Raw genomic sequence first — 17,047 nt, forward strand, 5'->3', positions numbered from 1 at the left:
TTCCATAATTATTGATAGTAATAGTTTAATGATAACTAATTACTAGAATAAATTTGCAATTAATAGAGTTTATAACTAATAATTAATATTACTAATAGAGTAACAATAATTATTAAGTATGATAATTATACTGATTAATAGTTTAATATTAGTAACATAGATTTAAAAAATCATTATTAATTTCTAATTATTACTTATCTATAATTTAAAGCAATAAGAATAACTAATAATTGTTTTAAATCTTTAATTACTAGAAGTAATTAATAAAAATTAAAATCTATAATTAAATTAAATTATAATTATTTTAAATTAATAATAGTTAAGATTTTAAAGCAATCTCATAAACTGATTGACTTTTGGATTTTCCTTTATATTTTGCTTACTATGTATGACATATATATATATTAAACTAAAAATATTAGACTAATTTTTTCTTTTTTATGTTTTTGTGAAATTTATTTTTTGCTGTCTCCTTGTAGAATTTTATATGTTCAAGTCAGGTAGAGTATCAGGCAAGTTGTGTCTAAGGATCTTTAAACGTTGAGTTGGGACACGGGATCATTGGACTTCAAGTCGAATTCCAATTCTAATTCCAAAGCCATGAACTCTTACACTATTATGATTTATACTGGTGTTTTCTTTTTCTCTGGCCAATCCAGTACTTAGTCATTACGGATTGACAACATACTAAATTTATGCTTCTGAAATTATTAAAGTATTGAGCTAATTATATATAACACATTACATATTTTAATGAAGATTTTTTTCCTATTTTTGGGTTTTTTTTTAAAAAATGATTTTTTTTCTTGCCGAGTCTCAAAGATATCGTAGGCAACTTGGCCACCCTACTTGGGTGAGTTGGGAGCCTAATCGGGATTGGGCGATGTTGAGTTGGGTCCCCATCCCAAGTCGTCAAACCATGGGTGTAACATGATCATGGTTATTCTCGGAGCTTGACTTACTCGAAGAGCAAAGGTCCATTTCTTCCTATGATTTAATCCTTAGAGCTCAATTAAATTCTGAGCTTTCTACTCTGCTTCGCTGCGAAATTGGTCGTTGGAAACAGCAAGCAAGATTTCGCTGGATGGCCGAGGAGGATGGAAATACGAAGTTTTTCCATACTATTGCCTCGGCCAGAAGGAGGGTTAACTGTATCATTTCCATCTGTAATGGAGACCAAGTGATAACAGATAGCCCCTCAATCTCTAATCTCTTTGTGAAGTTTTTGTCAGAACTATACACTGAAGAACGGCCGAAATTGCCTCAACTCGATTCCTAGAGAATCTCCTTGTCTGAAGCAGCAGACTTGGAAAAGCCCTTCAACAAAGAAGAAATTGAACTGGCTGCAATGGGGCTTCCGAAAGATAAAGTGCCTGGTTTGGATGGGTTTAATGGTGAGTTTTATCATAAGTATTGGGATACCATTAAATCGGATGTTTATGCGTTTGTCCAAAATTTCCACCAAGTCGGTATCACCCATAAGGCAGTAGGTGCTTCTTTTATTGCCCTAATTCCAAAAAAATACCCTGCCAATCTTCCTCGAGATTTTGTTTTTTGAGAGGAGTTGTGAATGTATTTAAAAAGAAAAATTACAAACCTTGAAACTAAAAAGACATTTCCTCCACAACAAGATGTTGGAGGGTAACGCCTTTTTTCGCTTGAACATCGGCTAAATGATTAGCAGATCTTGGAACATGTTTCCAAGTGCATAATAAACCAGAAGTTAAATTACAAATTTCATCAAAAATCTTCCAATGACGCCAAGGAGGTTTTGATGGCTTGGATCACCAATTTATAATGACTTGAGAATCCCCTTCAACCAAGAGAGCATCGTCCTTTTTTTGTTTGAAGAGGTTCAGTCCGTTGAGCACAAGTAGAGTCTGATACTCCAATTGGACCCGCATAAGTGAAGAGAAGATTCGCTTGATCATCGTGAATTACTCCGCCAAATCTAGTTGGGCCCGGACACCCGAGAGCACTTCCATCAAAATTTAGTTTAAAATGTCCAAGAGGAGGTTTAGTCCATTCTACCATAATAGGAACCTTCGATGGAAAAGACATACCCGCAACATTTCGCCAATTTTTCCTCATATTTGTTGCTCTTAAATTACAGAATTCTTTGCGAAGAAGAACCCAAGAGCTAACTTGACCGACTATCTGTTCAAAAAGAACATTCCGAGGAATAGCTTTCTGATTGAATTTACGATTGTTTCTTTCTTTCCATAAATTCCATGCAATGTGCCCAACACAACAAGATATTAAAATTTTCCCTAACTTCGGAAGACGAGAACTAACCAAAGTTAAGATAGTGTTTTGCAAATCTGGCGAAGGGCAATATAATAAACCGATTTTGTCCATTAATTCGTTCCAAATCTTATGAGCATATTCGCAATGTAGAAGCGTGTGATCTGCTGTTTTAGGAGATGTGTTGCAAAATGGGCATTCTGGATTGGGAGTATTAATGCCTTGTGTTTGCAAAGCGTCAGAAGTTAAGATTTTCTTATGACATACCGTCCAGATGAAAAACTTGATGCGAGGAGGAATTGGGAGCGACCATGCAAAAGCAGCAGGATGTTCTGCGTGGAGAGGCGGGTATGAAATCATACGATGGTACGTTGAAGCTGTAGAGAACATACCTTGTTTGTTGGGCGTCCAGATGAGTGTATCGGCAGAGTTTTTTAAGGTCACACCAGAAAGTAAATTGACCAGATAGGTGGCTTCAACAGCTTCAGAGTCATTCAATGCTCGCCTGAGATGAAGATTCCAACCACCCGAAGACTGCCAATGGTCAGAAATCATTGAGCTACGAGATCTTGACAGTTGGAATAAATGAGGATGACTTTCCTTTAAACAACTAGCCCCTATCCACCAATCCGACCAGAATAGAGTATCTGTACCACTCCCAATATACCATTCGGCGCCACAGTAGATTGGGTTGCATGTTGAACTTCCAAATCCACTTTAAGAGTAGAGCCTTGTTTGTGGTAGCAATGTCCCGAATCCCGAGGCCCCCCATTACAATTGGTTTATAAACATCTACCCATTTTACAAGATTAAACATTTTTTCCCCATTTGGCCCATCCCATAAGAATCTTCTTTTCAAAAATTCAATTCTATCCCGAATAGAAGCAGGACAATGGTACAAAGATAAAAAATAGGATGGAATTCCATGAAGGCATGATTTAATCAGAACTAGTTTACCAGCTTTGGATAAAAATTTTCCTTTCCTAGAAGTCAGACGCTTCTCAAGCCTCTCAACAATCGGAAACCAGGAGTTTTTCGAAGGCAGGAACGGAGTCAAAGGTAAGCCCAGGTATGTACTCGGAACGGACGCTACCTTACAACCCAGATAGTTCGCCATTGAGATGAGAATAGAGGCTTCAATATTAAATCCAAAAATTGTTGTTTTTTCCCAGCTTATCTTTTGACCAGACGTCAATTCAAAGATGTTCAAAATTGCTTTTATGTGTTTGATTTGTCTCATGGACCCTTCTCCAAAAAAAATAGAATCATCAGCAAACTGAAGAATGGGAACGTCTTGGATTTGATCAGAAAAAATAGGACTGAGCCAACCCGAACGTTTAGCAAACCGGATCATAGAGGTAAGGTATTCTCCAACGAGAGTAAAAATAAATGGAGAAAGGGGGTCGCCTTCTCTTATCCCCCTAGAAACTTTGAAATATCCTCGGGGTTTCCCATTTACCAAGACAGAATAAGAAGGAGAGGAAATACAACTCCTCATCCAAAATATCCATCTTGTACCAAAACCCATACGATCAAAAAGATAATCCACTAGTTTCCAATCAACCCGATCAAAAGCTTTCTCAAAATTAATTTTCAGAACAAACCTTGGAAGGGAAGATTTTTTGAAAGAATCAAGAAGTTCATGAGTTGTTAGAGAAGAGTCCAGGATGTTTCTGTCTCGGATAAAAGCACATTGACAAGGATTAATTACCTTGTAAAGGACAACTTTTAGCCGATTAGCCAATAGACGCCCAATAATTTTATATTAACCGGAAGTGAGACTAATAGGGCAAAAATCTTTAGGAACCTCCGAATAATTTTTTTTAGGAATAAGTGCAATAAAAGATGCACCGATTCCAGAGTGAGTTATTCCCACTTGGTGAAAATTGTGAACGAAGGCACAATCATCATTTTTTAACAGGTCCCAAAAACAGTGATAAAACTCACCATTAAAGCCATCTGGTCCGGGGGCTTTTCTTTAGGAAGGCCAAGGACAGCCCGTTCAATTTCTTATGAGGAGAATGGTTTTTCAAGATCAGCAACGTCTTCAGCTGAGATGCGCTCGAAGTCGAGCTGATGAATTTTTGGTCTTCTGAAACAGACTTCTGAATATAGCTCTAAGAAATACTTCACCAAAAGGTTAGAAATGGAGGCACTATCTGTTACCACTTGGTCTCCGTTACAGAGAGCAGTGATACGGTTAGTCCTCCTGGCCAAGGCGATGGAATGGAAAAAATTTGTATTTCCATCACCCTCAGCCATCCAACGAAATCTTCAACGTTGTTTCTAACGGACAGATTCAGAACGAAGAAACGTAAGGTATTCAACATTTAAATTATTTCTAATCAGAAAATCAGTGGGAGAGATTAACCTCTGTTCCTCCAGTAGATCCAACTTAGAAATGTGGCGGCGAATCGAACCTTTCTGGGAAGCAGCAAAAATTCGGTGATTTTTATCCCACATTCTGATCTTTGTCTTGAGGGCTTTGAGTTTCTGAGGGAGGGCCCAGCCCGGGTTCGGATGATTTTCCAATTCGAGCCACCACGATTTCAAAGAAGGGATGAAAGCCTCGGTTGATAACTAGGCATTCTCAAACCGAAAGGGAGATCTTTCCCATGTAACTGGCCGAGAATTGAGTTGGATAGGCCAGTGGTCAGATCCTATTTTGTTTAGGATTTGGCCAGATGTGTTGGGAAATAGGAGGTTCCATTCTATATTGGCAAAAAATCTGTCCAATTTAGACAAAATAGGGGGATTCTGACAATTTGTCTAGGTGAATTTTTTCCCTGAGGGAGGAGCCTCGGAGAGAGCAAGACTATTGATAAAGTCATAAAAAACTCTTATGGTTGATGAGGTTCGGGAGGCAGGAGGACTTTTGTTAGAGCAAAGTAAAGTCGCATTGAAGTCTCCTCCAATGAGCCAAGGGAGGTCCCACAATTGGACAAGCTGAATGGTTTCCTCCCAGAAAGATGCTCGGTCACGGTAATGAGTTGGCCCATACATGCTGGTTAGCGCCCAAGAAGTACCGAGGTTGTGATCCAGGAGCTGGAGACCGATTGAGTATCGCCCCGGAATGATAGAAATAGCATCAAAAGCAGTTGGATCCCAGATGACAATTATGCCACCAGAATGGCCAATTGCACCTACATGTGCCCACGTTGGGTTGGTGTCATACCATAAATTACACACAATTGAGTAATCAAAAGACTATCTTAGTTTCAATAAGAATAGCAATTTTTGGTTTAACATCAAAAAGCGCTGCTCTGCTGAGGGCACGCTTGGCCAGAGAGTCGAGACCTCTAACATTCCATGATAGAACGATCATGGGGAAAGGTGGGTATTGATATTTCGCTCCACGGCGCCAGCTTCAGAGTAGCCCGCACAAAAGATGTTGGCGAGCTCTGTCATTTCTGAAAATTTTAGACCCATCAGTCTCACCACAAGCTACTATAAAATCATAGCCCGTCTACTGGCTAACCGCCTTCGGACCCACCTCCCTTAAATTATAAGCCCCTATCAAAGTGCTTTTATTCGAGACAGAAATATTCTAGATTCTGCCATGGTTGCCCACGAACTCCTAGACACCTTCAAAAAATCAAAACATCCAAGATTCGTCCTAAAAATTGATTTTGAAACGGCCTTTGATCGAGTAAATTGGAAGCTATCTGATTATCTTTTAGATAGAATAGGTTTTGGGACTCGGTGGAAATTTTGGATGAGAAGTTGTATCTCTTCCCCATATTTTTCTGTCCTAGTAAACGGGATCCCTTGCGGCTATTTCAAAGCTACGAGAGGAATAAGACAAGGCGACCCACTACCCATTGTCCCCATTTCTTTTCACTCTCATGGGGGAACATCTTGCTTCTATGGTCGGATTTGCCAAACGAACTGGTTGGCTTAATCCTATCTCAATTGATTCTCACCAGGACCATTCCTCTATTCCAATTTGTTGATGATACTGTTTTTTTCGGAGAAGGTACCCTTTCTCAAATCTCCCACTTGAAAGCTCTATTAAACCTCTTTGAGTTGTCTTCTGGGCAGAAGGTAATTTGGGCTAAGTCTTCAATTTTGGGTTTTAATATTGATCCCTCGGTTCTTAATTCCATGGCAAACTACTTGGGTTGTAAAGTTGCCTCCTCTCTGGGCACGTATTTGGGTCTCCCGCTTTCTCTTGCATTACCCTCAAAATCTGCTTGGCACCCAGTCATTGAGCGACTCGAAGGTAGACTCGCTTCCTGGAGAGGGAAGTTTTTGTCCAAAGCTGGTAAAGTCATGTTTACATGGTATTCCGTCTTATTTTTTATCCTTGTACCGCTGCCCTTCCTCTGTAAGAAAGAGAATAGAGTTTTTAAAAAGAAGATTTTTATGGGGTGGGCAAATGGTGAAAAAAAATATTGTCTTGTCAAATGGGTTGACGTATGTAAACCTTTTGCTGAGGGTGGCCTTGGAATTCGTGACACTGTAACAACAAACTCGGCTCTGCTTTTGAAGTGGATTTGGAAATTCAATATGGCTCCGTCTCTGGTTTGGTGAAACATTGTGGCAAGTAACGCAAATAAGTTCTTGGGATGGTGGACTGAAGGAGGAAGGTATAACCGATTATCTCCTGTCTGGAAAAAAATAGCGAAGTTGCTGCCTATCTTCAAAAACGCTGTCAAGTGTTATATTGGATCTGGCAGTAGGACAAGTTTTTGGACAGATTGGTGGATAGGATAGGCTAGTCTAAACTCTTGTTATGGTCAAATCTACTCTCTCACCAAAAACAAGGAGGCTAATATTTCTACTGTCGGGCGGCATTCTTGTGACTAGAACCTAAATCCCTGTAGAGCGCTGATAGAAGCAGAAACTATTGATGCCGCCAAACTCATTACGAGACTTTCTTCTGCCCATGTAAACAATGGCCTTGACACCCTGATATGGACACTTTGTCCCAAAGGTACGTTTTCTACTTCATCTGCCTATAAATCTCTTCTCTCCCCCTCCCTTGTTCAATCTTGTCACCCATCAGCCATTGTGTGGTCCCTACATGTACCCTCGGGAACAAAATTCTTTATCTGGACAGCATGCCAAATCAAAATCCTGACATCCGCTAATACATCGGGGAATGCATGTTTTGGACCCACTTAGCCCATTCTGCCTGTCCTCCACTGAAACTACAAATCATATATTATTGCATTATAATTATGCGTACTCTGTATGGACAAAACTCATTAGCAAAATTGGCTTGCAATATTGTTCCTCCCAAAATTTCGATTCTACGATTCACACGATTACTAAGGTTAATCTCCCTAAAATTGGAAAGTTATTAATCTCCTGCAGCGTCGATCACATTATCTGGGGCCTTTGGAAAAAACAGAATAACAGAAGGTTTAATAAAAAATTCCTTCCTGACTATATTCTGAGCAATCAGATTGTTGGGCAAGTCACTTCTTGGATTCGTATGAGAAAAGAATTCAAAAGTCTTGAAGGGATCAACTTTCGAGAGAATTGGGATCTTGTTGCAAAAATGTCTCATCTCCCCCGCCTCCCGACTATGGAGACTTGGTCTCTTCCTCTAGCTGGGTTTTTTAAACTAAACTTTGATGGAAGTGTGTTAGGGGCCTGCTGGATATGGTGGGGTCATTCATGACGATAAAGGCACTTTGCTCCTTTCTTTTTCCGGGCCTATCGGCATATCAGACTCAACTACAGCCGAGTTATCTGGGTTGTTTAATGGCCTGAAGCTGTTTCATCAGAGAATGGTAGGACCTTTATATGTCGATGGCGATTCTCAAGTTGTCATCAATTGGTGTAAGAAGACATGTAAACCTCCATGGCGTCATTGGGATCTTTTTGATGATATATGTACTTTAATTTCCCAATTGCAATGTATGTGGAATTATATTCCTAGGTCCGCAAATCACTTGGCGGATAGTCGGGCTAAATCAGGTGTTTTTCTCCAACATCTTGTTGTGGAGGAAGGTCCTGTTTAGTAAAGTTTGTAATTTTTTTCTCTCAGTAATATATTCACACCTTTTTAAAAAAAAATGATCATGGTTATCAGTTGGAGATTCTTTCTCCATTGGAATAAGAGGGATCTACTCTCCCCTCTCCTTTGCGCTCTTTAGTTTGATTAATGAATCCCATTCCAATATATATACATCTATATTGAAAACTCTAAATTTTTGGAGAGTTTAGACCAGTTTTTAGTAACATTTCAGATATGAAGAGTTAACTTGTTTTTCTGAGTCTTAGATTTGGGGTTACCTGAGTTGGAACTGAAAGTGAGATGGATATTGCAATTTGCACATGGCTTAGTTATCCATTTGTGCCTCTTTCAATTCTTTTCCTTTTGAATGAAATTATGGTTCTTTGCCAGTACCTATGCGAGTGGGAACAACTTTCCTCTAAGACTTTAGGGAAGTTAAAAGTTCAAGAATGGTTGTGTATATCTTTTTATTCTTTTTTAGTTCATATTATTCGTAAATAAATAACATTTCAAAACAATTGGAATATAGTTGATGGACATGTTGGAATATGAACAACTCGGCGGTTATGTTTCAACTCTAGGGAATTCTTGGTTTTCAAAGTTCAAAGAGAAGAACTTGAGTTCACTGAGTGTTGTTTTGTAACTTGCTGTAGCTAGGACTACAGAAAAATTCACTATGAATTATCTCAACAAAAAAGAAAGTGAAACAATGGTGCTCCAACAACCAAACAGAAAACTTGTATTAATTTTTCACAAACTGATTCATAGTTACAATAGATTCTCCCTTTTTATAGACTCTAAAACATCCAACAACTTACCAAAATAATTTATATCACCACAATAAAACTTTCTGTGAACTAAAGATCTAATTACAATGGAATTATGACTTTATAAATTGATATCCCCTTGTTAAGAAATGATTCTAGCAACTAGCTTAGATGGAAACTTCTAATGATAGACTTACTATCTTTAACCCTTTCCCTAATTGATTACTAATGAAGAAAACTTACTAACTAAAGACTTTGCTAGAGAAAACCCTTGTAATTTGGGGCTGTAGACAAACTAGAAAGCTACTAAAAGTGGAAACATGCTGACTTTTCCTGATAAAAAGTACTAAAGTGAGTATTTTCTCAAAACAGTAACTTTCCGAAAAAATAAATAGCTGAATTTCAGTCTTCTTCTATCTTTTTCTTTCCTTTTTTATATATATCTGCAAATATAAACCCTAAACCCTAAAACCCTTGTAATTTGGGGCTGTAGACAAACTAGAAAGCTACTAAAAGTGGAAACATGCTGACTTTTCCTGATAAAAAGTACTAAAGTGAGTATTTTCTCAAAACAGTAACTTTCCGAAAAAATAAATAGCTGAATTTCAGTCTTCTTCTATCTTTTTCTTTCCTTTTTTATATATATCTGCAAATATTTTGAAATTCTTCTTCTACAATTGAGTCATGTACCACATCAAGAAGTGCTTCCTAGCTCCATTTAGTGCTATGCTTGGGATGACTATGATTTGGATCACTCTTAAATGTTGTATGTGATTTAAAGGTGCATTTGAATCCACAAGACGGTGGTGGGGATGGTGTTTGGTCAAGTAGTTATTGGCCCGCCTGGTTCAGGAAAAACAACTTACTGCAATGGCATGTCACAGTTCCTCAAACTTGTTGGAAGGTACTTGATTACGGTAAATGATTGTGTTGTTGTCATACTAATTTTATGAGCTTTATTTTGTTTTTTGCAATGGCATGTCACAGTTCCTCAAACTTGTTGGAAGGTACTTGATTACGGTAAATGATTGTGTTGTTGTCATACTAATTTTATGAGCTTTATTTTGTTTTTTGGGAGTATGATGAACTGATTTTATATTAGCCGTTATTACATCCAGGTTTTTTTTCCTCATCCGTTGTTAGATTTAAGTGCAGATAGCGGAAATCTTCATTAATGATATTCTGAGCAATGATTTTGTCTATAGATTTGAAGGCTGATCAATGATCTTACCTGTTGATAAATGCATAAAGCAGTAATAGCTGCTTGAATGAGAGCACGAACCAGAACAGAGTTGTGATTTTTTATCTGTTTATCATGTCATAACATTGACATTTAAACAGAAATAGTTGTCTTCTTAATGAATTCAAATATCTGTTTGAAAGTATTTTCTTTTCTTTGGGTCCTATTGGTAACTCTCTTTGAGTGGCCCTCTTTGATATATGTTAATCATTTGTGAATATTGTTGCACTAGAGTCTTCCTCTTTCAAGTCGTTGTGATTGTTCTTTCATAGGGAGTTACTACTACGTTAGGTTGGCATAGTTGACCTGTCTATGAATCAACAAGGTCACCTTGCCATAGATCCATCACAATTGGTGGACTGATGAAATCTAAGTTTGGTCTCAAAATTGTTCCTTTTGGATCGTTGTCCTTAATGAATGGCACTTCTGATGTGGAAGCCGTGTCTACTTGTGATATGATTGATGGATGTGATAGTGTTAAAATTCGACCCCTGCTGACTGACTAGCTGATCTGGTTCCCTAATGACATTGGCTACTTCTTTGCCTCCTCGGTCTATCATCATCTAATGGGTTGGACACAACCTCCCGCCCCTCACTAGGCTGCTTTTGCTTGGAGGCTCTTTGCTCCTCCGAAGGTGAAAATTTTCCTATGGAGTGCCTGCTGCAACAGGATTTTCACTGCTGACAATCTTATCAGACGCGGAAACATTGCTCTGACCCTCTATGTTCCCTCTGTGTGGTGGAAGCCGAGACCATCAGTCACCTCCTCCACCGTGCTTTTGCCTGGAAGGTCCAAACCTCTATGATTGATAGCATGGGCCTCAGTTTCTGCATCCCCCTTGACTTGAGCATCATGTGCCGTTTTTTATAAGGCACTCGTCTCTCTCTCCTTGGTAAGCTTCTGTTAGCTGTTTGTGTTGCTTACATTCTCTAGTGCCTTTGGATTGAAAGGAATTCTAGACGGTTTAATCGTGCCTCTCACTCTACCACTGAGGTGATCTGCACTGCTACAAGCTTTATCTACCTGAATTCACAGTCGAAAAGAATTTGGCTGTTTATCATGTACCCCTTCCTGCACCAATTGGAAGATTATTGCTCAGATGTCCATTTTCCTAGTGCCCCACCAAGTTGATATTTGGAAGCCCCCCTCCCCCTTCCTATCGCATATTCCAAGCTCAACTTTGACAGCAGCGCTTTTGGGAACCCGGGTTTGGCTGGCTTTGGAGGGGCGGTTTTTTTATCCTGGAGGAACAACTATTATGTCATACTCTGGTCCTCTCGGCATTACGGACTTGGCCACTACTGATCTCTCTGGTCTCCTCCACGGGCTTCACATCTACCAGGATCACTTCAGAGGTCTATTGATCGTGGAGGGTGACTCCAAAGTCGTCATTGGCTGGTGCTTCACCACCTCCTTCCCCCCGTGGCGTCTCTGGCAAATTTTTCTTGATATTATGGACATTGTTTCCACTACGACTTGTACTTGGTCCCATGTTCTTAGATCAGCCAATTCGGCTGCTGATTTATGTGCTAAATTGGGTCCTTCCCTGCAATCTCTAGTTGTTAGGGGAGGCCTCCCTCAATGTATTCTTTTGCTTTCTTTTGTAATAAAATTATCATCATTTAAAGAAAAAAATTGAATGGATCGGATAACATCAATTAAAAGCAACAATAGACTCTCTCTCTCTCTCTCTCTCACACACGCACACACACACACGCCCAACCTGGGCTACTGGCAGCGGATTAAGACGGCCTAGCGTGGAATAGGATTAAGGGTCTACTTTTCCATATTCCATCACTTAGAGTTTTTGGCATATTTACTTTTGGGGCTCAGTTCTAGAAGTTAGTAACTGCCCATGAGTGTGAGAGAAAGAGAGAGACAGGATTTCTGAGAGAAAACCACACAACTGTGTTTCCGTCTATTCATTCGAAAAAATCAATTACAATTTATAGGTAATCCGCCATACATTTAATTGGAAACTAACTCAAACTAGAATTCCTAATCTTAAGCTTCTACAACTCCTAAAAATTTGGGCACTAGGCAACCCAATACAAGGAAATCCTTCTTAGAATAGGAAATCTATACGTCTTAGCTCACGATCTAACAGTTGCCTGTGAGCAAAGACAATCACACTAAAGTTCACTACTACCTTCCATCAGCATCCCTTTGAGCTATGTCTTCTAATAAGATTCACACATAAATTTCCTAATTAGGCTGGAACGTAAATCCTAATTTCTCTAGGTTTTGGCAATTCTGCCTAGTTTGTGACCCTACTATACACTAATGCTTTTATCAGTGAACAACTTAACAAGTTGACGCTTTGAGTGCAAGGAGTTGCAAAAGAGTGTCATCCATCAATTGGCATGATTTGTGTTCCTAAGTTGTTGTACCACTTCAATCTGCAAATATTTGAGCCAAATATGAGTGGGAAAATGTAAATCTTGCACTATGGAGAATAATGCCAGTTTTGGACATTAAAGTTTCTTCTGCATTTGGTTCATGGCCAAATTGTTCAAATTTGGTAGTGCAATTTCAAAGATTTCATTTCTCATTTCATTTAATTTCTATTTATTATTTTTTCAATGGTTTATGATTTGAGATAAATGTAGAAGGATGCGGGAGTGGGTAGAAACCCTCAGCCTTCCAAAGGAAGGATTCTGAAAGGCTACTCCAAGAAATTGCTTTGTGGCCCTTGAAGAATTTAAATTAGGAAAAGCTGTGTGTATGTGCACTTATTAGTAAGTTCAAATACAGCAGCTACGTCTAATGTGATTATTTTACTTGTAAACGGAGATGGAAAGGTTAGTTAACTGGATGAAATGCAAGCTGCAATCTTTCTGTTAGGTGCCTACCTTGTCTATCAGCCAGTGACATTATGCCTCTATGCATTTACATGGAATATGTTTCTTTCTTTTGATTGCAGGAAAGTTGCCATCATAAATCTGGATCCAGCAAATGATGCATTACCGTATCCATCTTAAATAGTTGTATTAGTTGGATACTAACCTGCAGTGGAGGTTAAGCAAATAACTTTTTCTGCAATCATTATTTTCCTTTACTTGATACATAGGTATGAATGTGCAGTGAATGTTGAAGACCTCATAAAACTCAGTGATGTTATGACTGAGCATTCACTTGGTCCTAATGGAGGTTGGTTGTACTTACAGAATTATTTGCTATGGCACTGAGTTTTTCTAACCTCTGTAGTTAGGTCTAATGGGTTGTCGCAATCTTTAATGTGTGTAAATAAACTTGAAACCACTTTCACACTATTCATTGTGTATGCTTGTGGTTCAGAGCAAAATTCCATAATTCATGTTGAATAAAGAAAATTGACTTTTGCTTCCAGTCTGTTGAGAGCAGCTGTCAACAAGTAGTTACTTGATTACATGTGCACTAGGGACATGTATACTGAATTTATCCTTTATAGGTGTTATTCATGTGGCTTAATTAATGGAAAAGAATTTTACTAGATATTGGATGCAATTTCTTTTATTTCAAGTAGGTCTTGTTTATTGCATGGACTATTTGGAGAAGAACATTGACTGGTTGGAGTCCAAGTTGAAGCCTCTTTTTAAAGGTCGGTATCTATCTTTTTTTCACATTCATTTTGTTTGTCTGATGAATAAATTCTTCTCTAGTCTGGAAATCCTTTTCCCTGTTATGGCAAAACATTCACACATACAAACTCAAACACTTGCTGTTTTTATTGGTTTTTTGGTTAATATAATTTAATCAAAGAACTTTTCTTTTTATTTTATTTTATTTTTATATATATACACATTTTTCCTCAAAAAAATTTAATGAAAGAAAAGAGATTAAAAGGGTTTTGGCATAGGGTAGTTTGGTTTCTCTTTGTGGAGACTGCTTCCTCAAGTTCTTGATGTGCAACAAGGTTTTTGGAAAAGACATAGCTGTACTTTGGGGGGCATGAACTTCAACTTCAAATTTGGTGTTAGTGTGGACGAGTTCATGTACTCTGGAAAATTGTTTCTAATATTAGTGCCTCAAAATGAGAAAAATATAAAAAATATAAAAAATAAGAGAATGAGTAACTTGTAATAATATACTTAATTAAAACATAATACCTAAACCCCAAATTAGGTAAAACAAACATGATTACTACACAAAGAAGTAATTTAATGTATAATTAAAATATATTAATATACTAATTAATTATTTAATGATTGCAGTTTATTGTACATTAATACAGTAATTACGTGAGCCAATTAACTTTGCACATGATTAATTATAAAAAAAAAGTTAAAAATAACTGTAACGTATATAAATTCTCTAACATCTTGTTGTGGAGGAAGGTCTTTTTTAGCCAGGTATTGTACTCTTTCCCTTCTCTATTGAAATATACATCTTTTTACTCAAAAAAAAGTAACAAATATAATAAATGAAGTTATTAATTTATTAATAACATAAGATATACTTCAACATAAAAAGGAATGATTAAACAAAAAGAACTGATCAAATGCTAACTTTAACACACTATATATTTTTTACGTATTATTTATTAATAATATTTTTCCATTAAATTTAAAACCATTAGTTTTCTTAATTATAAAAATGGGTTAATTAAACCAAAATAATTTATCAAATGCTTGATTTAACAATATTTTAATTACCACTATTAAGTCACTAATATAATACAGTAATTAAAAAATAAATATAGTTAATAAACAAAAATCAATGATCTATCAACAAAACCATATTTGTTTTTGACGGTCAAGGCCATAGTCATGGAATGACTCCATGTGCTATAATTCTCCTCAGTGAGGGGTTGTGGTATGAGAACCAACCCAAGCTGATCTGAATGGTGAAGATACAATGGATGAATGGGATTAGCATGGTGGCTCTGCGACAGAAGCTGCTACGGAGCCGTGCGACGATGTTTGGCGTTGGGAGAGAGAAGGGAGAGGGAGGCCGAGAGGGAGAATAAAATGCGAGGAAGGAGACCGAGAGAGGAGTGGGAGAAAAAAAAAATTTAGGCCTCCTGCGATGACGTGTCCTCTTCATCCGGATGATTTCCAAAAAACTATTGAATCGTAAATCCAGAAATTAAACCTTGGGCATCATCTTCGGATTCATCAACATGAATTGGGTGCTGGTGCACCACTGATGACGTTAGGAGATGAACTGAATAATGCGGCTGAAGGTCATCTCTTAATTCAAGTTGACTAACCCCCCTTAGGTGCTACACTCGTATTTAACATGAATTTTAACTTTCTTTGTTGGTTAAAATGTCCAATAGCCTTATTTTACGAAAAAAAGAAGGGTTGCTTGTCTATATTTGTACTTGTGCTCCATCTCTTCAGTGAGTTGTCTTTGAATTTGAATTTCAATCCACAATATTAAAGCCCTTCTCGGTCTTTTTGAAATCACTTTTGGTCAGAAGGTTAACTAGAGGAAGACGACTATTATGGGTTTGCGAATACTCTGGGTTGCTCGATTGTGTCTCTCCCATCCCCCTATCTTGACCTTCCTCTTATTGACTTGAGACCCCGAATGGGATTATGGGCCCCGATTATTGAAAGGCTTGAGAGTCGGCTGTTCATTTGGAATGGTAGGATGTTATCCAAAGCTGGCAGATTGACTCTCCTCAACTTTTGTCTGGCTAGCATACACAACTATTTGCTCCTGTTTCTGCCTTGCCCTGCCTCTCTTTGTTGGTGCATTACATTATGAAGAGACGATTTGTGGTGTGGTACCGGTAATATCCTATCTCACAATACGTGTCATTTGATTTTTTATCTTCGTTCTTTAAGTCCTTTGCCATGTCTCTGTATTCGTTGTTGAGTTCAGGATGCTTCGTGTTCTCTTGAGTGGAAATAAACTATGGATGATGAGATCTAAACCCCAAATTAACTAAAACAAACATGATTACTACACTAAAATTCTACCTTTGTACATTATTTATTTTTCTCATGCATTTTGTAGTTGACCAACTCATTTTCTCATGGCATTTTTTTACCTATTCAAATATTCAGTTCTGCCCGATGTTGACGCCATGAAATTTTGTCATTTCTTGAATCATTATAATGCTCATGAAAATCGAAGCTCTGTTAATTCCAAAATTTATTTTTTATTTACATGGTATACGGATCCGTATAACTTAGGGTCACTCTGGCTGCCGTCTTCAAGCCCAATGTGCAAAATTAATTTAAAAGAGCATAGTCGAGTCAGTGGAGTGCCAAAGCCTTTCGTCCCGAGAGAAGAAACCAGCCGAAACTGAAGACAATGGCAACAACGATTGAGATGAAGCAGGCACCAATAGCGGTAGAAGAGATGTGCTCCGCAAAATCAGGAAAACAGGGTGAGGGCCTTAAATGGGAAAATCAAGGGAAAATCGAAGTGGAATCAAAGAAATTGATGCTGAAATGGGGAAAATCGAAACCAAAATGGGGGAAATCAAAGGAAATCGGGAGGAAGAGATGCGTCCTGATGGCTTCAAGTGGATGACTCGCAAAAATGGGTGGATTCTGGATTCCACTGTTTAAGCCCAGGGCAGCTTCATCCCGATTACCTATATCATTCAGATGAAGCTGCTGCACCACTAATGGCTTACTTGAATGATCTAAGTAATTGGGATGAACTTCATCTCCTGATTCATGTTGATTAACCCCCCACGAAACGTTTTTGCCCAGAAACTTGCTGAAATTCAGTATTTTCTATTGGTAGTATCTTAATCAAATGTGTGCTTGACTACTGAGTAAAAAATCTAGAGATACCAATATTTCTTTTCTCTAGGTGGATTTATGTCTTCAAACAATGTATACTTCTGATGATACCTAAGTTTGAAATGTAAAATTGTTTAAACG

At 37.9% G+C, this 17,047-nt stretch overlaps 1 protein-coding gene across 2 annotated transcripts in view; it reads left to right on the plus strand.

Annotated features, from left to right (window-relative positions):
* Positions 1-17,047, plus strand: part of LOC137953065 (GPN-loop GTPase QQT1) — a 47,763-nt gene that overhangs the window by 14,840 nt on the left and 15,876 nt on the right. For both annotated transcript variants that reach the window (XM_068800263.1, XM_068800262.1), the window contains exons 2-5: positions 9,761-9,883; positions 13,144-13,188; positions 13,291-13,370; positions 13,726-13,800. In XM_068800263.1, coding sequence (XP_068656364.1) covers positions 9,792-9,883; positions 13,144-13,188; positions 13,291-13,370; positions 13,726-13,800 — 292 coding nt within the window. In that variant the 5' untranslated portion in view covers positions 9,761-9,791. The remainder of the gene's footprint in view (positions 1-9,760; positions 9,884-13,143; positions 13,189-13,290; positions 13,371-13,725; positions 13,801-17,047) is intronic.

This window comes from Aristolochia californica, unplaced genomic scaffold (genome assembly GCF_029961685.1).
Source record: "Aristolochia californica isolate CCGP_79_NKW_82.1479 unplaced genomic scaffold, dmAriCali1.0.hap1 SCAF_16, whole genome shotgun sequence".
Taxonomy (NCBI): domain Eukaryota; kingdom Viridiplantae; phylum Streptophyta; class Magnoliopsida; order Piperales; family Aristolochiaceae; genus Aristolochia; species Aristolochia californica.